Source organism: Lemur catta, chromosome 15 (assembly GCF_020740605.2).
Source record: "Lemur catta isolate mLemCat1 chromosome 15, mLemCat1.pri, whole genome shotgun sequence".
NCBI classification, from domain to species: domain Eukaryota; kingdom Metazoa; phylum Chordata; class Mammalia; order Primates; family Lemuridae; genus Lemur; species Lemur catta.
Window position 1 is genome coordinate 38,173,631 of NC_059142.1, and position 22,432 is coordinate 38,196,062.

At 55.1% G+C, this 22,432-nt stretch overlaps 1 protein-coding gene across 1 annotated transcript; it reads left to right on the forward strand.

Moving 5' to 3' along the window:
* Nucleotides 1-249: 249 nt before the first annotated feature.
* Nucleotides 250-12,134, forward strand: IGFBP4 (insulin like growth factor binding protein 4). The gene is made up of 4 exons (XM_045526443.1): nucleotides 250-906; nucleotides 8,001-8,158; nucleotides 8,931-9,065; nucleotides 10,880-12,134. Exons 1-4 carry the CDS (start codon nucleotides 558-560, stop codon nucleotides 11,012-11,014), a joined length of 777 nt encoding a protein of 258 aa, XP_045382399.1. The 5' UTR covers nucleotides 250-557; the 3' UTR covers nucleotides 11,015-12,134.
* The last annotated feature ends 10,298 nt before the right edge of the window (nucleotides 12,135-22,432 follow it).

Genomic DNA, 22,432 nt, shown 5'->3' on the forward strand with positions numbered 1-22,432 from the left:
AGCAGCCCCTTCGCATTCTCTCTCCCCTTCTCCCCTCCCGGGCTCCGGTTCAGAGGCGCTCTGGGCCCCTGCCACGGCTTCCAAACGGCGCCGCTTCCTTTTTCGGCAGAAAAGGACTTTCAGATGTAGCGGCGGCGGCGACTCAGGACAGCGCCCCCTCCCCCTACCGGCCGCCTCTCCCTCTCCCCTTCGCCGCCCCGGCTCCCCCACCTCTGGGAAGGCGCTGGGGGTGTGGCCAGGGGCCGGTATAAAGTCCGGGGGAGCCGGTCCCGGGCAGCCGCTCAGCCACCCGCCCCCCCGCCACCCGCCGCCTGCCTGGGCCGGGCCGAGGATGCGGCGCAGCGCCTCGGCGGCCAGGCTCGCTCCCCTCCAACCCGCTTGCTAACTTCCCTGGTTCCTGTCCGCCAGCGGGGCCGCCAGTCTCCCCCGCGCCCTCCGGGTCGGGTCCTCCAGGCGCGCCGGGCGCTGCCGCCGTGTGTCCCCTGCTGCCCGCAAGCGCGCCAGCGCTCCCCGCCTGCGCCCGGCGCCCCGCGCCCGCGCTCCGTCCTCGTGCGGTCATGCTGCCTCTCTGCCTCGTGGCGGCTCTGCTGCTGGCCGCCGGGCCCGGGCAGAGCCTGGGCGACGAAGCCATCCACTGCCCGCCCTGCTCCGAGGAGAAGCTGGCGCGCTGCCGCCCCCCCGTGGGCTGCGAGGAGCTGGTGCGGGAGCCCGGCTGCGGCTGTTGCGCCACTTGCGCCCTGGGCTTGGGGATGCCCTGCGGGGTGTACACCCCCCGCTGCGGCTCGGGCCTGCGCTGCTACCCGCCCCGGGGGGTGGAGAAGCCCCTGCACACGCTGATGCACGGGCAAGGCGTGTGCATGGAGCTGTCGGAGATCGAGGCCATCCAGGACAGCCTGCAGCCCTCTGGTAAGGTACCCCTGGCTGCCCATGCCCTCACGAGTGCGCTTCCCCACCAGCGGCTTCTTCCCCATTGCGGCTGCCCTGGAAGGCCCTTGAAAATCCCCTGGGAGTTGAGAAGGCAGGTACGTGGCAGGGCCCGGCTGGATGGGACAGGCTCAGCCAAGGAAACTGCTACCGAGTCCTTAGCAGCCTGTTGCCACTGTCACGGGGGACTCTGTCCCATCCCTCCACCTCACACCTCCCAGGGATGCCTATTTAGGAAGGGGTTCTGGCTGCTGGAGCAAGAGTGGCAAATTACGTGACCTGGTCCAGTCAAGTCAGCTGTCTAGGCCAGAGAACTGGAGGATGGGGGGGGATGTCTGTTGGGGGCAGCTTTCTGTTCCTGATCCAGGGCCCACCCTCACCCTGGCCACAGGTGAAACCTAGGAGTTTGAGAGGTCAGGGCCTGGAGTTTTCACATCTACCAGTGGTGGAGTGGGACATACATATTAGAGAGAATTTGGTGGTGAGACGTGTCAGGCTCTCCCCCAAATCCCTGAGCTAGTTCACCTTGCTGTTTGAGAGGTAGTAGGAAGACAGCGGCCTCTCTGCCAGGCCTGGACACCTCTGCCTGCCCTGGTATACAGGCCCCCTGCTTCTTTCTCCTGGAAGGTGCCATTTGAGGTGGCAGAAGAGAAGTCTTGGCTCCCAGCCCAGAGCTGCAGAAACCTCATGGTGGTGGGATAGGGAATAGAGAAGATGAAGGGGGGGACAGACACAGAGAGATTCTTAGAAGGGCCTTTGCCCTAACCTCATTCTTACACTTTCTCTTTTTCCGTTTCTCAGGGAGCCTTTCTCAGTTTCCCCTTAGACTCTCTCAGCTTCTTCCTTCTTTCTCTTGTTCTTTTGTTCTTTCCTGCTTTGTCTCTCAGCCTCTAATTTCACTAATAATGTTCTTCAGTTCTCTTTTCCTCGATGTCTTCTGCCCATCATCAGTTTCTTTTTCTTTCTCTACCTTATTCCATGTTTCTGTTTTGTCACCCTGCTTCTCTCACTTTCTTTCCCTCTTTCTGTTGCTCTTTCTCTGTGTCTGTCACTGTTTGTTTCTGTTTTTCTGTTACTTTTGGAATCTCTGTCTCTGTCTTTCTGTGTCTCTGCCTCTGTTTCTCATTCGCCTCTCACTCTGTTTTGCTCTCCCTGTGCCTCTGTCTGCATCTGTCTCTTTTCCTTGTGCTTGAAGCTTCCATTGTTGCAGTCCGGATGCTGGGACTCCGGCCCCAAGCTTCCTGCCCTGAGTCCCAGACCCTTCACTTCCTCAATCCTCTGCTGCTTGTCAGTTGAGGAGAGCAGGATGCAGGGAAAACAGGAAGGAGGTGGACCCCAGGGGTCTGGGCCTCGGGCCTCACTGCCCTTCCTGCCCCTGGGCAGGGAGAGACGGGTCAGCAGAAAACATTCTAGGAGAAATGCCAGCCCGGCACCCAGCACATCTGGGAAAGGGGGGGTCCTGGGGGAGTCAGTCACTGATCTTGGGGCAGAAGTGCCAGTGTAGTGGGAGAGGAGGGGTACTTGGTGGGAGCAAGGGCTGAGCCCTTGGGTTCCCTGAGTACATGGGGCCACTTTCCCTTTGACTCTCCATCTTCCACTGGCCAGAGGGTAGCTGGCACCAGATAAGGATGGCTGGTAGCCTCCTCCTCTCTCACCAACTTGAACACAAGACAGAACAGCCCTCAGAGAGTCTTTTCCTCTGTTTGGGTAGGAACACTGCATCCTGTAGTGGGGGAAAATCTGATCCCTGAGGGGTTTGGGGAGGGCATAGCATGAACAGTTTGCGATTGTCCTGTGGACATAATGCAAACTGGCCTTAAGGGGCATCTAGGAATGTGGCAGCTATGGGGAACTTTGGATGACAGAGCCCAGGTCTCTAATGCCTCTCCCCCTTCCTCCTTGCCTCATCCTCCACCCATGCAGTGGATATAGATATATGGAAAGGGAAAAGGGAAAGCCCGGAGGACCCTGGGGAAGCTAGGTACCTACTGGGGAAGCTGTGCCCATGAAGCCACCTCCTAGTCATCATAGAAGTACTCCCCTGCCATGGCCTGGGCCACATTGCACCCTGTGAAAGGCAACCCCTAGAGTTGTGCAGTTGCCCTACAGGGTCTGTGGTGAGATAAGATGAATAGGGCTGGCCGGGCCCGGTGGCTCACGCCTGTAATCCTAGCTCTGGGAGGCCGAGGCGGGTGGATCGCTCGAGGTCAGGAGTTCGAGACCAGCCTGAGCAAGAGTGAGACCCCGTCTCTACTAAAAATAGAAAGAAATTATCTGGCCAACTAAAAATATATATACAAAAAAATTAGCCGGGCATGGTGGCTCATGCCTGTAGTCCCAGCTACTCGGGAGGCTGAGGCAGTAGGATCACTTAAGCCCAGGAGTCTGAGGTTGCTGTGAGCTAGACTGATGCCACGGCACTCACTCTAGCCCGAGCAACAAAGTGAGACTCTGTCTCAAAAAAAAAAAAAAAAAAAAGATGAATAGGGCTCAGCCCCAGCCCCTGCTATCTTTTTTAGCTTTACACCGTCCATAGGTCCTGTCCCTCCTAGGTCCCAGGGCTTGGGCCCTCCGGCCTGGGAATAGCTTGGTATAGGGTGTCAGGCTTTTTCTGCCTTTTCCTCTTGGGGCTGAGCTTCAGCACGTGGCTGGGGGAGACTGGCCACTTGGCACATGACCTCCCTTGGCCTGCTGTGGTCCAGCTGCCTTGTATTTGCCCAGGGGCAGGTCTCCCCCTTCCATCTCTGGCGACCCCACCCTCCTGTCTGAGCTTTCTGAGCCAGATGGCCAGGTTGTGGATTAACACCACTGAGGCCACTAGAGGCAGGGGTGGAGCGTGTGCATCAGAAGGCCACAATCCTGCACCGTGGTACTGACCCTTGACTCACGGGATCTGGGGGAGTGGACAGCGAGAAGATCAGCGTTTGGACAGGGAGTTCCTAATGGGGCTCTGTGTCCCTCTGGGGCAGGGTTAGGGAACAGGCCGGCTGAGTTAATTTTTAGTCAATGCAGCAAATATTGTCTCCCCTACTTCAGTACTGGGAATCCAGTCATGTCATGGGAACAAGGCCTTCCCAGAAATTCTGTGCCTTGGGGGAGGGGGAGGGAGGAGCATGGCTGCTTACCATTTTTTCTTTAGTATTGGCAAAGCCAGCTTTGTTGGTGCCTTGGGTATCAAGAGCCTTTCCACTCAGAGACAGAGTGCGAGATAGGTCTCCCCAGCTGCCTTCTCCCCAGTCTACTTCAGTTTCCTCATCTGTAAAAGGGGAGGGCAACTGGACCTGTCCCTCAGGGTTGGAGTGTCTGCCATGGAGTAGGTGCTCAATAAGTCAGAGCAAATGATGAGGGTGGTGATGAAAAGGAAGCTGATGCTGGGATTTTGGGGGACAGGAGGGCAAGGGAGCAAAGTTGGGGGAAATTCAGAGGGGATGAGAGGGATGGGACAGAATTTGGTGCCTTTTGCTGTTTTAAACATGGGAGAGACAGGTCAGCTTGCTTTATCAGACCCTTTAATCTGAGGCCAGCAGCATGGCACAGCAGTGGGAAGGACACTCCATGAGCCAGACCTCAGAGAAAGGGCCTGGTACCTGTTACTGGTGGTCTTGGCTTCTCTAGCCAGAGTCCAGGGGAAGAAGGAACAGACCTTTCTGACAGGGCAGGTGGGTGCCCCCCCAGATCATGGCTGAAACTTCCGTGTCTAGATGGCTGGACCTACTTAGCTCACAGCCTGGGTGTCTTGTGGGGGGTGGGGACTGGAGTTGAAGAGAAATCATGGGGGTTAAATCAGGCAGCAGGAAAGAGGAAATCCTCCAGCTTTCACCATGCACTTTGCAGCTGGTGGTGCCAACGCTGTGCAGCCTCTTCTCTCTGTGGGCTCCTTCCCTTCCTCTGCTGCTGGAGCAGAGACCAAGGTTTCCCCTGTGGCTGGACATCAGTTGGTCCAGCTCCAAGCAGGGGATGGGAGGAGGAGACCTAGCCTACCTTGGAAGTCCCACCTCGCAAACCAGGTTTTTGGAGGTCAGACGTTTCAGGAGGAAAGGGCTGACCCTAGCTCCTGCTCAGAGGGGAACCCATGGGCATTGGGATTTTCCAGAGGGCACTGCCAGGATGAATACCACCAGATGGCTGGCACTCCTGTGCAAGCAGGGAAGTAGCAAGTGTTTAGCCAGTTTTGATGATGGGAAGGTTAACATTTTCAAGAGACCCAGTGCCACAACCCTTACCCCTAAAACCCAGTGCCTGGGGTAGATTCTGGGGTGGGTCCTCAGTCTGCCAGTTGCCTGGGCAAGGAAAAGTTACAGATTAATTGGAAAGTCAATAGAAATAGACCATGGTACAGGGAAGCTGGTGAAGTCAGTGTGCCCTGCCCCAGTCTGTGTCTCTGACCAGAGCAGGGTCAGAGTGCCCGGCTGCATGTGGGTGTGCATGCGTGGACGAGTGTCTGGACATGTGATTGTTTGTATACATTTGTGATTCTTGACTCCTGGCCTGTGTGTGAGTGGACAGATAGAGATTTACTCTGTGTACTTGTATGCCCATGAGAGTAAGTAAGGCGCTACTCTCCCTATCTGGTGGGTTCTACTCTAAGCTTAGACATGAACTGGGGATATGTAGGCGACAAGTAGGGAAACCAACTTGGGGGAGGCCAGGCAGGCTGTCAGCTCAGCTCTTCCCAGGTAAGCCCCTCTGTGTGACACAGGGCCATACCAACACAACAGCATAAGCCAGGCTTCTGGGCTCACCCTACACCCCTTGCAGGCCTAGGTTTCAGTGAGCATACCCAATTTTCCTCCTTAATGGCAAACGTCCCAAATATCTATTAACAATCCCCTGAGGGGTAGTTGTTTGTGAACTTTGACTCTAGAACGCAATACTGGAAAACACAATTGTAGTCAAGCTTCTACTCCACATCTCTCTAGATACCTGAGGCCTCTACCCCTGTAACGGAGCCACACCTCCAGGGCGGGGAGCTCGCTACCTCCTGAGGCTGTCCCTTTCTTTGGAAAACCCTTCCCTACTCCTCAAACTCCTTGAACCTAAGAACATTCTGCCCATTTACCAAGAGGAACAAGAGTCACTGTACAAAGTAGTGCTTTCCATTATGGTCATTAAAAGAAAACAAAGCCTTTCCAAGTTGGAAGGGTGTCCCCTAGAGTTAGTGTCGTGGCCTGTGGCAAACGAGTCCCAGCCACCCCTCCAGCCTTACCCAGGTAAATGGTGGGGCCTTTGTTCACATCTCAGCTCAGCCTCTATCCTTCCAATGTTTGGTTCTAATTCTTTTAGGTCTTTTATTTCCTCTTTCTCTCCACTCCCCAGCTCCAGCTTATACCCCTGAAACACTGCGACCCCATCCACAAGCCATGTGGCTTTGTGCAAGGTGGGGACAGGGAAGGAGGGGGCCATTGGCCAGCCTGGGTCTCTTTGGCTAGAGAGGATCCCTGGGAGAGTCTGCAAGGAAGGGCCTGGATCCCAGACCTTTCTCTAGTTCCTAACTGGGGGCTCAGGGAACATTTTCCTTTGGTCTCCTTGGCACAATCCTGGTCTCCTGAAGTTTTTGCTGCCTATACTGGCTGGGGAGTCTTGCTATAGTATCTTCTCTTTGGTTGACTCTCAGGAACTTGATGTGGGACTGGAGTCCCCTCTTGACTGTCCTTGGAATGTCAAATGTGCAGAAGGATGGATCATATATATCTGCTCTATTTATTCCTTCCCTTTGATTCCTCTTTCTAAGCCAGCCCTCCACCCAAGACAAAATGTTCTTCCATCCTTGGTGAATTTTATTAATAACCTTTGGTGTGGAATCTTGACAAAGACTTTCTGAAGGTCTAGATTCCTTCTTACCTGGTTTCTTTTTATCCACATACTTCCCCCGACCCCAGTCCCCAAACTAGGAGAATGAAAAGAGAACCAACCCTCCAGGTTTGGCTAAGCAGAAAAATACCATTTGACCCAGAGGCAGCTCTGGGACCGCTGCCACGCATGGAGGAACCTGCTAACTCCTCAGGAAAAAAAAAACCCTGACGCAAACCAGATGTAACCTCCTGTCTGGCTGCCAACATCTGGAATGCTGGCAGGGGCTTTGCACTCAGGCCAGCAGTGAGCTGCCAAGCCCGAGCATTTCAGAGGTGGCTCTGATCCGTGGAGAGGTCTTCCAGCCTCTTTCTCCAGCTCAGCCCTGTATTCCGGTTTTGAATGCCTGGAAGGAGGAGCAGTGGTTACAATTCTGGGACTTGTGGATGGGGCTTTTCTTGAGCTCAGATAGAGCCTTCAGGAGACCCACAGAGGGGGTGAGGGTCTAGCCTCACCACTCCCATCTCCTAGTGCCCTGGCTCTGGGCAATACACATGGACTTCGGATGGGGTCTGAAGTCTAAGGATGGGAGACTTTGAGCTGGGGGACTGAAGGAGTGTGTGGGGCTTTTCTCTTGGCCCTGGGGCCACACAGCGTGTGCTACACACACACACACACACACACACACACTCTTTCTCATGCAGGCATGCATAGTAACTCCCACTTCTTTTCTCCCACCCTGCCAATCAGTAGAGCCTTTTGGGCCAGATTTTTCATCACTCATGGAAACTCTGATTCTGGCCATTTAGAAGAGGGTCAGCAGAGTTGACAGCCCTGGGGACCCCATGGCAGGCTTAGCCAGATGCTGCAAAGACTAGAAAAAGGGACAGGAAGAGCAAGTGGACAGAGGGGGATGGTGGGAGGAGCTGAATGGAGTGGGGACAGGATCTGGTGTCGCCCTGCCTCCCCCTTAGACCTCCCTGCAAGGCCCAGGGGACCCTCCTGCCATCTGGGCAGCTGCAGCTGGTGACTCATCTGAGGGCTGGTCTGGGTGGGGTGAGGGTCAAGTCAAGAGCTTCAAGGGGAGTATTCTCCTGAGAAGGTCCAGGGGAGTAGAGAGAAGATGGGGGCTGCTTTCATTTCTTCCCATCCCCCCCCCCAGCCCTCTCCTCTTCTCCAGCACTAGGCTGGAGCATCCTCAAGGAGAAAGCAGGTGGGAGGCTGGGGTGGTATGATGCTCTGTCCTTTTCTGGTGCTGACCTTTCTCCATCTCGGCCTGACTACAGACAAGGATGAGGGCGACCACCCCAACAACAGCTTCAGCCCCTGCAGCGCCCATGACCGCAGGTGTCTGCAGAAGCACTTTGCCAAAATGCGAGACCGGAGCACCAGTGGAGGCAAGATGAAGGTCATCGGGGCACCCCGGGAGGATGCCCGGCCTGTGGTGAGGACCTCAGACCCCCAGATGTGTATGTGCATAGAAACACACATGTGTGCATGTACATACACCCCCCCCCCCACACACCCCACCACCACCAGCACCACCAGATGTGGACTATGTTCATTCAGCAAACACTCTTTGGATACCTCCTTTGTGCAGGATGCACCTAGTGTGCATCATTGGGACCCAGAGAGAGTCCTTATTCCTTTCCTTGGAATTCCTTCCCTGTTGTCAGTTACATACATTGGCACAGCTGGAGTGGTTGTTAAATACTGAAATACTTCTGTGCTAGCTGGTAAAAAGCAGTGCCCCATACTCTCTGGGCTTTCTTGGCCCTTCCCTTGGATTCCCCACCCCACACCTTCTCAGTCACTGAAGCGTTAATGCTGGCCATAGCAGGGGGCCTTGGGACCCTGCTCTGGGGTCCTTTGGGGTAATGGTAGTTGTTAATTGTATGAGTTCCTCTATCCCTCCGGCTTAGAAATTGTCCCCTCCCTGGTCTTCTCCATGGGTTCCCACAGCCCCTTTTCCCACAAAGCCCCTCACTTCACACCCCTCCAGTCCAGAAGCCCTTTGGCTCGAGACCCTCTCCTCATGTCCTTCTGCTTGTCCCACCATGTCCCCTGAACCACGGCCTGCCTCACTGGCTCCTGCCTAGCCCACAGACTTTGGCCCTCCTTTCGGGGTCTTTAGCCCCTACTCAGCTCTGACCCCAGGCCTGGCCCTCCTGCCTCTCTCCCCTCCACTGAGCAGTTTTGTCCTCCACCAACCCCAGCCGCAGGGCTCCTGCCAGAGCGAACTGCACCGGGCCCTGGAGCGGCTGGCCGCCTCGCAGAGCCGCACCCACGAGGACCTCTACATCATCCCTATCCCCAACTGTGACCGCAACGGCAACTTCCATCCCAAGCAGGTGGGTCTCCAAGTCCCGCTGGCTCTGCCCTGGTCTCTGCTCCAGGGGCATTTTCCCGGCCTCTCCACAGGACGGTCCAGGATAGTGATCTCAGGAAGGGAAGACTCCCCAACCCAAACCTAAACCCTTGGGCCCTCCCAAAACCCTAGCCCAGCCTCAGCACTTCACTGACTTTGGAGATGAGGAGACTGAGATGCAGAGGGGAGTAAAAGGGCCTGGGCTGGCCCAAAGTTACAGCATGGGCTAATGGCAGACCCTGCCTCCCCACCCAGGGCTGTTTCCCTCACTGCTGGAGTCACTGTCTGTGGTGTAGACCTAGCACCCCTGCCAACCTTTGGCTCCCAACACTCTTTCGCTCGCCCTGCTCTATTCCTGTGAGTAGTTCCTCCTGTCCCTGAATGTCTGAGGTTTCATCTGGGAACAGAGGGCCTAAGTTAGGAGGCGTCGGGAGGAAACTTAGCCTACCCCTTCCCCCACCTGGGTGCAGCAAGGATAGAGAGGAAGCCACATGGGACAGCTGGAGACAGGCACTTTGGGTGGAAGCAGAGGAAAGAGCCGGCAGAAGAGAAGGCACAAAGGCAGCAACCTCCCTCTCCCCTCCTGCTCTCCGAACCTGGGGTTCCGTGACAAGCTCCCAGGAGGCTGGGATGTTCGGCAGGGTGGCCTGCTCCAGCCCTTCTCTGGCCCATCAGAAGGGCGGCCTGTCTGGGTAGAGCGCTGGGGTGCCTCTTGCTGGGTGGGGCTGGAGAGCCCTGGCCTGGATCTCCTTCTCCAGCTCTTTGTGGGTATAGACCCTCCCACTCCCCCACTCCGTGCACTATGGACAGATCCACAGTGTGAGCTGCTGCTTGGCCAGGAGAGGCCCTGCTAGGAGGATAAATGCTGCCCCTGCGTCTGCATGTCCCAGGATGGCATGAAGAGGGTATGAGTGGAGGACCAGAGAGGCTCCCCAAAACCAATGCCTCACCTATCTCCAACCTTTATCCCAACACCAATTTTATCCTTGTCCCAATTTTTAAAACTTTTTCTACTAATTTTTTTAAAAAGGTGAATAGACTTTTTTTTTTTTTTTTTGAGACAGAGTCTTGCTCTGTTACCCTGGGTAGAGTGCTGTGGCATCATCACAGCTCACAGCAACCTCAAACTCCTGGGTTCAAGCGATCCTCCTGCCTCAGGCTCCCCAGTAGCTGGGACTACAGACGTGTGCCACCAGCCCAGCTAATTTTTCTATTTTTTGTAGAGACAGGGTCCTGCTCTTGCTCAGGCTGATCTTGAACTCCTGACAAGTGATCCTCCCACTTCGGCCTCCCAGAGTGCTAGGAATACAGGCGTGAGCCACTGTGCCCACCCTTTATCCCAATTCTGTTTCTGACCTGGGCTCTAACTCTCACCCAACTGAAGTTTTAGTTATAATTCCTAATTCAACTGCAACTTTTATCCCGATCCTACCTTAACCCCAACTTGGATCCTGCTCTTAACTCTAGTCTCATTCTTAAAGTCCTGACCCAGTTGGAAAACACCCCCAAGACCTCTCTAACCTGGACCCAGCCTTTCAAATCTACCTGTGCCTTTAAACCCCAGGGTCTTTTGGGATCCTGCCTCCTGAAACTCTCTGGTCCTTTCCTTCTTGGCCAGGTTCTCTCTGCTCTAGTGAGCTCAGAGGACCTGTACTCAAAAAAGAGTCCCCACCCTTAGAGGCCACCTTGGAGCAGCTGGCTCACGTTGGGGCTGGGCTGGGACTGGGGTAGGACTGGGGTGGGCTGCTGGGAATCTTCCTGCCTGGGAACTGACCCCTCATGCCCTTGTCTTGGCAGTGCCACCCGGCCCTGGATGGGCAGCGGGGCAAGTGCTGGTGCGTGGACCGGAAGACGGGGGTGAAGCTTCCAGGGGGCCTGGAGCCGAAGGGGGAGCTGGACTGCCACCAACTGGCTGACAGCTTCCGAGAGTGAGCCCTGCCAGCAAGCGGGGGGCTCAGTGTCCCCTGCCACCTCCATACTCTGGAGGCTGCAGAGCTGACCTGGAGTGAAGTCTGGGTCTGAGTCCTGGCTCTGCCTCTGGCCCAGAAGTTTCCCTTGGGGTGTGTGTGTATGTACATGTGTGTGTGTTTATGGGCATGGGTGTGCCCTTGTGGTGAGCCGGAGCCTGGGGTGTCTTCTTTGGGCTTAGCCCAAGAGGTCTGAGAGGGGCACTGGGGAGCCCTGGTGTGTTTCCACATTGATCCCAGATTCATTCATTCATTCATTCATTCATCCAGCCATCTAAAAACATTTACCAACCACAGAGTATGTGCCAACTCTACTTTTCAGCCTCGGGAGCTCTTGTTCTGACTTCCTCTGATTTTGGCATGTGGGGACACTCCTATAAGGTGAGCTCAAGCCTGTGGGGGAAGAAAAGCTTCATTCCCAGAGTCAGAGGAGAAGAGAGAACTTGTCAGAGACCCTAGGGAGGGTGTGGGGTGGCAGAAGCCTCAATGGTCTTGAGATCCAGGCCACTCCCAAAGCCAAGGCTTGCCAGGCTTCCCTCTTCTTCTTCTCCGGGTCCTGTGGGGATGGACCTGCAGAGACAAGCCCACCTTTGGGTCTGGGTGTCATGCCATCTGCTTGGTTGCCTGGCAGCCAAGACCTTGCTGTGCAGGAGGGAAGAGGGTCAGAGGAAGGCCGGCAGGAAGGCAGGGGAGGTGGGGCCTGTTTCTTTGAGCAGTCAGGGTGGGAAGAAAGAAAGCAGGATTGGATTGAATGTGCCCCATGGAGAAGAGGACCCACATGCTGGGGGATGAGGGGGCTTGCCTGGGCTCCTGTTCCCTACCCCATTTGTGGTCACAGCCAGGAGGTCACCAGGATGATCCCATCCTCCCAGTGGCTCACAGCCTGTGGCTCTGCCTCCCTTCCCATATGTCCTTCCCCTACACCACTCTCCCCACTCCTCCCTCCCCACACCTTCCTACTCTCCTGGGCATTTTCTGGCTTGGCTGGATGGAAGGAGACTTAAGGACCTACCAGTTGGCCATGATGTCATTTCTTTTTTTTTTTTTTTTTAAACAAAACAGAAGAAAACCAAAAAATATCCTGATAATTGTGTTTGGTTGATTTATTTACAGTTAGACACAGGGATGTACCAGGGGTGGGCAGAGGGGGGCAGATTTTTGGGAAGTGGGCACTGTGTGGTCCCCAGACCTGCCTGCATGGTAGCTGACGGCAAAAGGACGGCCAGTCTACCCTGTCTTCCCTGAAGCCTCTTCCTAAGGGACGCTCTGTCTTCACTGTCTGGGCTGTTTGTGCTCAGACTGCTGGGGGGTGAACAATGGTTTCTGAAGGGAGGGAGTGACACAGAACAGCCCTGGTGGGCCAGAGCTGTTTCTGGGATCAGCTGGTCTGTGGAGCTGGGGCAGTTCCTAGGGCATCAGGCAGGCTGGGTTTGCATCTGGATTTGATTTATTAATTTTGGGGGAGGCAGGAGCACTGCCCTGCAGTTGGGGAAAGTGGGTAAACTCTCCAACACATTCCACAGCTCTGAGTGCCTAGACTTCTGACCAGGGGGTTGCGCTGAGATTTGATTCTGAGGGGCTGGGAGTGGGGGCACCCTTGACTTTGCTGTAGACTCAGTGCCAGCCCCGGCTTCAGAATTTGTGCTCACATGATATGCCTGGATTCTTGGCCATCCCCCAAATACTTCTCCCCTCCTCCCACTCCTCCGCGTGTGTGTGTGTGTGTGTGTGTGTGTGTGTGTGTGTGTGTGTGTGTGTGTGTGTGGTGGGGGTGGGGGGTGGCGGCAGGGGTGAAGAGCTGATCTCTCAGATGGAGGCCCCTTTCCGGGTGGCCACAGGCAGCCTGAAGATACTGTGCACCGAGCCTCCTGCCCCCTGGTGGTGGGCGCTCCTTCCTTTCTGGCTATGTCCTGGATGCTCAGACCCTCCCCAGTTCCAGAGGTGCTCCCAGGCTTCTGATTGCACTGGCCCCTGACTTGTTGGCATCTGTGCATCTGCATCTTGGGTCTGGGGCAGCAGTTGCATCTCTCCAGCTTTGTCTCAGCGCTGGCATCCTGCAGCCATCTGGTCTCCCTGAGGCACCACAGCTGCTGCCAGCAGCAGGGGATAAAGGACAAAGTGGCATTGAGAGTTGCTCCCTCGGCCCCTTGGCCACTCTCCATAGAGCCCCCTCCTTCTGGGCTCAGGCCAAGGCCTGTTGGGGTGGGAGGTGGTATAAGTTTTAGGTCCCTAGACCAAGTTTAGGGGAAGTATGTCTTTCCCTAAAGCATCTTTTTCGATCCCCTTGTCCCCAGCTCCCTTCCCGATGCTCCAGCCTCACACCCTTGGCAGCGAGTGGTAGGAGGTTCTTTTTCTTTCATGGGACTCCAAAAAGCCAGGGTCTTGTTGGAAGTAGCTGCATATATGGCCCGGGGGGGGGGTGTGTGCCTGTGTGATATACATGTATTTGTGGTGTGTGTGTGTGTGCATGTTCGTGAATGTAGCATAGTGACACCTGAGAGGGAGTGAGAATATGGGCTTTTACAGGGTGTGTGAGTTACCTGTATGATGTGTGCATCTGGGCGTGTGTAGGCAAGGTGTGTGTTTGTGTGGTGTGCACACGTGGGGTGTGTGACTGAGTGTGAAAATGTCGATGTGAGGAGAGAGGGAATGGGACATTCACGGAGTATGTACTTCCCTCCTGGCTGTGAATGCGTGGACCCCCCCTCATTAGGTGTCCCCACAGCAGGGTTTGTGGGGAGCTGCTGAGTACCAGCGAATAGAGGATGTGGACTTTTGGGAAGGGGAAGTCCACATCCTACAAGAACATCGTACCCACCCTGGCTGCTTGCCCACACGATCCTGGAGCCAGGTCCTACATGTCAAAAAGAAGGAAATGCGAGCAGCTCCGTGTTTGCACCCAGGCCCTCCTGCCTTGGACTGGTGGGAATACCCTGGAACAGTCCCTCTAGTTGCCACAGGGCAGTCAGCACCTCTGGGAGAGGTGGGAGGGAGGTGGTGAGGACCCTATGTCCTGGCGGGGCCCCCAGACCTGGATGAACTTGAGAACTGAAGTCCTTGAGTGCCCTGCCTTCCTAAGAAATGTCATTCCCTCCCACGGCTTGTTAGGAGCAGGGGACAGGGGACGGGATGGGGGCACCCTGCCTGCCTGGATCCCCTAGCCCCGTGGTGCTGATCTACATCAAGCATTTGGTTTCCATTTCCCAGCTCATTAGTAGAGATCAAGCCCTGATGTCGGCTGAGGGTTGGGGGCTGGGTTTTCCACTAGCAAGAAGGCAGGGTGGGGGCAGGGACTACAGATAGAGACCTGGATGCCGCCAGCCTTGGATTCAGGTGGGGAGTCCCTGGAGAGCTGGTTCCAGCCCCTGCCATCCCTTCAACTCCTTCCAGGAAAAGGCCGCTTGTGGCAACCCCTCCACCTCTGGACCTGATTCTGCCACCAGGCTGCTCCAGGAATGTTATGAGGCGTGCAGGACTTGGGGCGCCTGCTCAGGCCTCCGTCGGGGTGGGGGGTTATATGGCATGTGGTAAATGACCCTGAAACATTTCCCTGCATTCCAGGCCTCCATGGCAACCTCTGACCTGGAAAGAGAAGGTGAAGGCGATGTGAGGTGGGGCTGGGAGGCAGGTTGGCCACTGGGATGCTGGGTCTCTAGGGAAGGGGGGAAAGGGGCAGTTTGTGAGACTCAGGGGAGGGGGACAATGTGAAGGAAGAACATTCGAGGGAAGGGGGAGGGTGGGATGAGAATGGGAGGATGGTGGAGCGGAGCTCTGGGCACACCCATGGGGGAGCAGATGAGGCTCCAGCCAACCAAGGGTCTAATTAGAGCCTCTCTTGGAGTGACCTGTCCCCTCTGTGTCTGAGGCCCCAGGGGCTGGGGAGGGCTGGGGTTAGGGAGTAGACGTGGGAGGGGTGGCAGCAGGTAATTAGAAACATGCTGTGTTGAGTGAGCAGGCGCCACCAGGACCGCCCCTCCTCTGCCCTCTCCCTTCTTTTCCTCAGGTCCCCAACCCCCTTCCCCTCCACCTGGACAATGCCACCCAGGCTGGGGGAGGCCTGGCAGAGCCTGGAGCAGCGGTGGCTTCCCAGGCCCTTACTCAGTCTCTAAAGTGCAAACAACATATTTTCGCCATGCAATGGTATTTAATTACACATAAAAACAGAGCCATTAAACTGAAATTAAACCCTTGTTGGAATCACTTAATTCAGGGCATGACAAATTGCTTTCAGTGGAGGCGGCAGCGCAGTTCCCCAGGGGAAAGAGGGAGATTAGCAGCTTCCATGGCCAGCTGGGTCCCTCAGTCCTCTTGGCCCCCTTGCCAGCTCTAAATTCTGAAATTGGGGTCAGGGCCCTCTTCCTGAAGACCACCCAAGCCAAGGGGAAGCCCCTAGGTTTGCTCAGGATGACAGGTATGGAGGGTTGGGGAAGCACAGAATCACTACCCAACCCAGTTTTAGACAACCCAGTCCATTTTGTTGATGAGGAAGTTGAGGCTCAGACACCAGGACCACCCAGAGCCAGGATTAGAACTCTGGCACCAAGCTATGAACAGAGGGGCTGTTTTTTCAGGCTTGCATTTTTCCATTCTGGGCCTGAAGACAGAGGTTGGAGCTGGGCAGGTGAGGGTTGGGAACCAAGGCAGACCCCGCATGGGGAGGGCAGACTGCTCCGCCTGATGAGAGTCTGCAGACAGCAGGGCAGGCAACACGGCCCTGGGCTTGGGCTGCTGAGGCAGCCTTCTCTTCCTGGAGGGCAGCCTGGCACCCAGAGTCTGGAATCAGACAGCCCTGGCTGCTTACCATCTGGGCGAGGTTGGGCAGGTAAGACCTGTTACTCCTGGGAGCCTCAGTCCAATGGGCATGGTAATTCCTGTCCATGGTGTTGTGAAGACCAGTGGGCACGATGCACAGACAGGCTTGGGGCTGAGCTCACTAATTTCTGCTAGACTTCCTTCTCTGGACTTCAGTTTCCCCATTTGTAATAAGATCCAGCGGGGACCTGGTGGTTTCTAGAACCTTTTCTGGCTCTCTTTATGTTTGTGGCCCTTTTTCTTCCCTCCAGCCCCCTCCTTTCCTTCAGTTTCCCTTTTCTTCTTTCCTCTGTGGTTTGAATGTCTAACTATGGACAGAGGTCTGGGGTCTGTGGTCAGACTACTGGGCAGGAAAGGGAGGCCCATGCCCCCTAAGGTTTCCCTGCTGCACTTGGTTTTCCGGGGCTGTGCCTGAGGTGAGAGGAGACCAAATGGGATGGGACGGGGCTCTGGGGGAGGCGGCACTGGTGGGGCCACAGTGAGGTCGGGCTGCTTGTTGTCCATGGGCTCCCTCCCCTGTGTATTCTGTGATCTGGGAACCTGTTTTTCTGATTGGAACCAGATGGGTCTGCTGTGGCCAGAGGCCTGAGCAGTCCACTTGCTCAGTGTCCTTCCCCAGGGGGCGAGATGGGGAAGACAGGGCAAGTGGAGGTGCGTGTTGGGGGGCCCTCTTCACTGGGGCTGGGAGCAAGAGCCCCTCTTCCCTTCTCCCTACTTCCCAGGCTTCTGGCCTGGAGACTTTTCTATTAGCCCATGAGAGGTAGCCAGCTGAGGACAATTCTCTCACTGAGGCTTGGGTGGGCAGTCCTTTACCTTACGATGATATCCCCTGTGAGCAAGAGCCCTACCTCCTTAGCTCGCTTCCCTCTCCTCGAAACTCAACTCAGCTGCAGGTTGCCAAGTCGGGGCTGACCATACCTGTCCCCTGGTCTCCTGGAGTAGCTTCAAGGTCATTCCCCTCACCCCTGGCCTCAGCATCAGAGAGGTTCCTGCACTGGGCCCTGGGGTGGGAGTGCCCAGGGTTCCTGTCGATTCAGGTCCAACAGCTACCTGGCTGCAAATGGCTCCCCAGCCAGCTGGCATCTTGCACAAATGTTCTACAGCTGCACCTGGAGAGCCTTGAGACAGAGGCGGGGAGTCCAGGAGACACAGGGGGGCACACAGGGAGAGCCAGGGCGGGTGGGGGACAGGCTGAGGCAGCTGCCCAGCCAACCCAGGGTGCTGAGAGTGAGAATGACAAGGAAACTTGTTGGGGAACAAGCTTCCCCAACTTGCAGAGGATGGGGTGGGGGCTTCCTCAGGAGGATGGCTGGGGGCGGGGGCTGCCTGGCAAGGCCAGGCTCAGGGTCTCTGCCTCCCTTCCTGGTTCTGGTCTCTGAGCAGAGCCAGAAGCTTCTAAGTTGACGCACCAGGGAGGCGAGTTCAGCCTCTCCCCACCCGGGGGAAATTAGACCGGACTGCTCAGGAAATAAATTAAATTTTCCAGCATCATGGAAGGTTAGTCAGACAATAGAGGGTTTTCCCCCAAAAAAACCTAAAAAAAAAAAAAAAAAAAGTCCAATTGCCTTTGGCTGAGCTGTTTCCCAACTTCATTTCTCAGCTGCAGTTTCAGGCTTCTCATAAGTGACATGTGACTGCTGGGTGACCCTGGCCTGGTCGGCCGGCCTGCGAGGGGTCAGGCAAGGCCAGCACAGAACCCGTGCTGGTCCCAGGGCCTGGGACCACCCCCACTCCCAAAAGTCCTCCGGGATCTGTTCTGGCGACAAGCAAGGCCTGCAGGACCCTCTCTGGGCAGCCCTTGCCAGCCCTTCACAACAGGGAGGGGCTGTGGTAGAAACAGAAACTCGCCTCCAAGAGAGAGTAGGAACGCAGGATTGGCAATTCCTAAATCCCAAGCAGCAGGCCCGGAGGGGTTTATATTCAAATATAAACTGGGGCCTTAAAAGCTTTGAAAATTTTTCTTATTTTTTGGGGGTGGGGAAGGGGAGGTTGCCTTTAGAATGCAAATGGGCCTTGTAAACCCCTGCATGGGGACAATCTTGGGGCCCTAAGGAGGGGAGGGCTAACTGAGGCCAGTCTCCAGTTGTCCTCTCTGCAGATGATGGCCTTGTGGGGGACTGCGGGCACTGGCAGACGGAGGGAGGTCAGCAGGATCCAAAGTGCAGGGCGGGTGGTTGTGGGTGGGGGAGAGCAGAGGCTGCCAGGAGACATATCTAGGAGGTTCTGGGGTGAGAGAGGGAGGAAGACCACACAGGAGGCTTTGGGGAGAGCAGGGCAGGGTCAGAACTGGAGAGGGTAGAGAGAGAGAGAGAGAGAGAGAGAGAGAGAGAGAGTGTGTGTGTGTGTGTGTGTGTGTGTGTGTGCGTGCATATGTGTGCACGTGTGTATGTGTGGGAGGTGGGAAGGAGGGGAGGGCTTTAGCCTGGTGGCCGAGAAAGGCTATTCCCAAGAAGACCAGGGCTGGGAACAGCAAATTCTCCTCTAGCAGACTCATTATGAAGATAAGACACCGAGGCCAGGATGGGCATGTGACTTGCTGGTCTGAAGGCATAAATGAGCTGGTGGCAGAAGCAGATTAGAACTCAGGGCAGTTTTTTCCCCAACATTTCCTGGCAGGGTTAGAGAGGGTCTTTGGCCACCCAACTAGGAAGGGACATTTCATGCACCAGAAAGGTGCAGGTAAGCCAGGACTATTGTTTGGGAGGAAGGAAGGAGGTGCGATTTCCAGGCAGAAGAGCCATGGTCCCATGTCAGGGGGATGGATGTGTGTGAGCACTGAGGGGCTGCTGGGGGCCACAGATCTAGGCAGCCAGGGTGGGCTGGCTGTACTTGCCTGCGATCAGGACCAGAGGGAGGCGGTGGGAAGGGGTGTCCCCGTGACCCTGCTTCACGTCCTCCAGAGGCCTCCCATCGAATGCTTCCCATTGGCCTCTAGGGTTCTCTCTTCTCCAGCCCTTTCTTAGGACTCATGCCAGCCACAGGCCCTTTGCACTTGCTGTTCCCTCGGCCTGAATCCAACCTGCCCCTGCTCGTCACAAGGCTGGCTCCTCCACTGTCAGCCTTCAGGCAGAGTCACCTCCTAGGAGAACCCTTCCCTGACTATCCCAGGTAAAAGTATCTCCCTCAACCTTACTTTTCGATCACATTTGTTTATTTCCTGGATTATGTTTTTCATAATTATTATTTTTTTCCCTGTTTTTCTAAAAGACATGCCTGTTTCATTTAATGAAACTTGAATCTCCAGAGCCTGGCACACAGTAGGGGCTCAGTGAGTGTTTGCTGAATGAATAAATGACTAAAAAAGGAAACAGGAAGCAGCTGGGTAGAAGCAGTACTGGGTGGTTGCTGAAGGCCTCTGCCGAGGGGACTGGGGTGGTCCCCTGCTCAGCTCTGCCTTTCTCCTTACTCTTCCAGTCCTAGCCCTGTGGGATCCTCAGGACAGGAGATCTCAGTAAGACAGGAAAGCCAACACTCGGACATCCTTCTCTCTCTGCTCTTTCTGTGGGTTCCTATGGCTCTGGTCCCAATTCCTTATGTGGTTCATATCTTTTAGTTTCCTGTGTCTTGTGGGCTTGTGTTCCCCTCTCTTTTCTTTTCCCTCTCCATCTCCCTCCCCCCCACTACGACAGGGTCTTCCTGTATCCCGCTACCCCCACTTCACTCCACTGAGGCACACCCTCCACTGTCACTGCCATGGACCCTCTGCAGCGTGGGAAGGGCTCCGTCATACATCCAAGGCTGTCTGGCTTTGGGGAGGAGAAGGGGTGGAGGAAGCGAGGTGAGGTGCCAGGGATCTCCCCACACCCCTGTCCCAGTCAGATTTCCTGAGGGCTCAGGGGCACTCCCTCCCCGCAAAGCAGGGCACTGAGTGGTTTTCTGTTCAACTTCCTCTTCCCCATCATGTTTGGTCTCCAGCTTGGCAGCGTGGAGAGCATGACTGATTGCCTCTCTCTGGGAGGATGGTCCTCATGGGGGTACCTCAGAGTCCCGCCTGGCTGGTGGGAAGGGTGGGATGGGGAGGCAGGATCTGGACTCAGAACTCAGGTTCTCATCCCCATCCCAAGCTGGGACCTCCTGGCCGTCACATTTCAGGAAAGGCTTCTACCATTATTCCTGCAGGCCAGAAACTTGGAGTTCTTCTACATCCTCCTCTCCCTCACGCCTCACTCCCATTCTGTTTGTTAAGTCCTGTGGATTTTAATTCTCAGTATCATTCCACTCAACTCCCCCCACCTCCACCTTGCCCCCCAGCCAGGCCCCAGCCTCAGCCTCCTTCTTCACTCCCCTTGCCTGCTGCCCTGCTCTCCCCATGGCCCCTCTCAGCTTAGTCCCCACGCAGTTCTTCCCACAATAGCAGGTAAGCTGGGTCCTGTCAATGTCTTGCTTCCCTGGCCTCCCAGCTGTTCTGAGGGTCAAAATTAAAATCCCCAACGTGGGCTGGAGGTCTTGCTAGGCCTAGGCCCTACTGACCTCAGCAACCTCGCTGCCCTGCATATCCTCTTACTCTCTGGGGCCACTAGCCACACTGGTTGCACTGTGTTCCCTCCCACCACAGGGCCTTTGCACATGCTATCTCCTCTGCCTTTAATGTGCCCAATGCCCTCCTCCAACCACACTCTCCCTGACAATGGAATTTCCTTCAGCTCTCATCTCAGCCATCATCACCTCCTCAGGGAAGCCCTCCTTGACTTCCAAGAGTAGGTCAATTCTCCCAAGTCTCATTTCGGAGAGCTACGTGCATCTTCCTAACAGAAGAGCATTTAGTTAGGCATTCACAATGCAACTATTCTGTATCTTTGTCCTTCGTTTTAATAAGCTCCAGGAGGTCAGGAACTATGTCTGTTTTATTCATCAGTAGCTCCAGGCAGGGTTGCAAATAAAAACACAGGCCATCCAGTTCCATGTGAATTTTGGGTAAACGACAAGTAATTTGTTAGCATAAGTGAGTACCAACCCTAGCTCCAAGGGCTAGCACAGTGCCAGACACACAGTAGGCCATCAGCAGATATTAAAGGATGACGGAATAAATGCCGAAAGGGGCCTTCTGCCCCTCTCTTTGTGCTGACTGACCACACATGCTTTCTTCCTGTGTTCTGTACCCGTGGCACCTAGTGGCCCCATTTCTCCTCTTTGGAAGAGGGAATGTGTCTCTGTAGATTTGCCCTGGTTTGGGTCTCCCATCCTCTGGCCCTGTTCTTTCTCTGGGTTTCCCTCTTCTTGGATGCTTCTCCTCTGGTCTGTTTCTCCATGCTCTGTCAGTCTCTTTTTGTCTGTCTTTTGTTTTCTCTCCCTTGTCTCTCTGTTTCTCTGCCTTTCCTTCTCCCCATCCCATCCACCCACAAGGAGCTGGGGGCATTTCCTGGGGTTCCTTGTCCTTTCCAAGAAGGCTTTTCAGGTCTACAAAGGAGGCTTGCCCTAACAGTGTGGGCTACAGGCACTGCAGGAGAAGGGAGATTTTCTTGGAGCATTTGGTTTTGATCCTTAGTTCTGAGGGAAGATTCTGGGTGGGAGATTACTGGGAAGTTTGTGCCAGCTTTCAGGTAGAAAGACAGAAGGGTGACTTTCTCAATATCTTGAGCATCCTAGGCTAGGGATCCAGGTTGGGTGGAGGGACCAAATCCCTGATGGGAAAAGATGGGTTTGGCAGAGACACCAGAAGGAGGGACAGACAACCCTGTCCTGGTGTGCCTGGAGGCAGGGGATTGGATGTGATGACCTCTGGATCAATAAGCTCCAAATGTCTGCTATCATCTCCATCATCATCATCATCATCATCATCGTCATTATCATCATCATTATCATGGGTCTGGGTCCAGATTGTCTGGGTTTGAATCCCACTCTGCCACTATGGTTGAACCTTGGGAAATTTACCTAATCTTCTAATCCACAGTTTCATAGCCATCAAATGAGGATAAATAATAGTAGTTACATAGTGTTGTTGTCAAGATTAAATAAGGTAACATATGGGCCATCTGCAGTGGCTCACATCTGTAATCTCAGCACTTTGGGAGCCGAGGAGGGAGGATCGCTTGAGGCCAGGAGTTCGAGACCAGTATGGCCAACATAGTGAGACCCATCTCTACAAAAAATAGAAAAATTAGCCAGGCATGGGGGTGCGTGTGCCTGTAGCCCCAGCTACTCAGGAGGCTGAGGCAGGAGGATCACTTGAACCCAGGAGTTCAAGGCTGTATTGAGCTATGATGATGCCACTGCACTCCAGCCTGAGTGACAGAGCAAGACCCTGTCTCTTAAAAAAAATAAGGTGTCGTGTGATAAAACTCCAAACAGATACTGCAAGCCTAACATGTACCAGCACTGTTATAGGTTCTGGGGATTCAGAGGTGAACAAGACACATCCCTTTCTGCATGGAGCTCCCACTCCAGAGGCACAGTGCTTGGCACATATTGAGTGCTCAGTGGCAGGCTGGTAGGACTGCTGTCCTTCTCATAAGAGCATTTGTACAGTGCTCCGCAGGCTATGAAGTGCATTCATGTCCAGTATACTTTTTAGGCTTCCCACAATCCTAATTTTGTGAGGTGGGTGTTATAATTGAGGAAACAGAGGCTCAAT

Bases quoted from the DNA above. Each gene is read 5' to 3' on its own strand.
- IGFBP4 (XM_045526443.1), top strand. From the start codon at position 558: ATGCTGCCTCTCTGCCTCGTGGCGGCTCTGCTGCTGGCCGCCGGGCCC. The intron at 907-8,000 runs GTAAGGTACCCC...GCCTGACTACAG, and splicing joins GGACAGCCTGCAGCCCTCTG to ACAAGGATGAGGGCGACCAC. The intron at 8,159-8,930 runs GTGAGGACCTCA...CACCAACCCCAG, and splicing joins GGGAGGATGCCCGGCCTGTG to CCGCAGGGCTCCTGCCAGAG.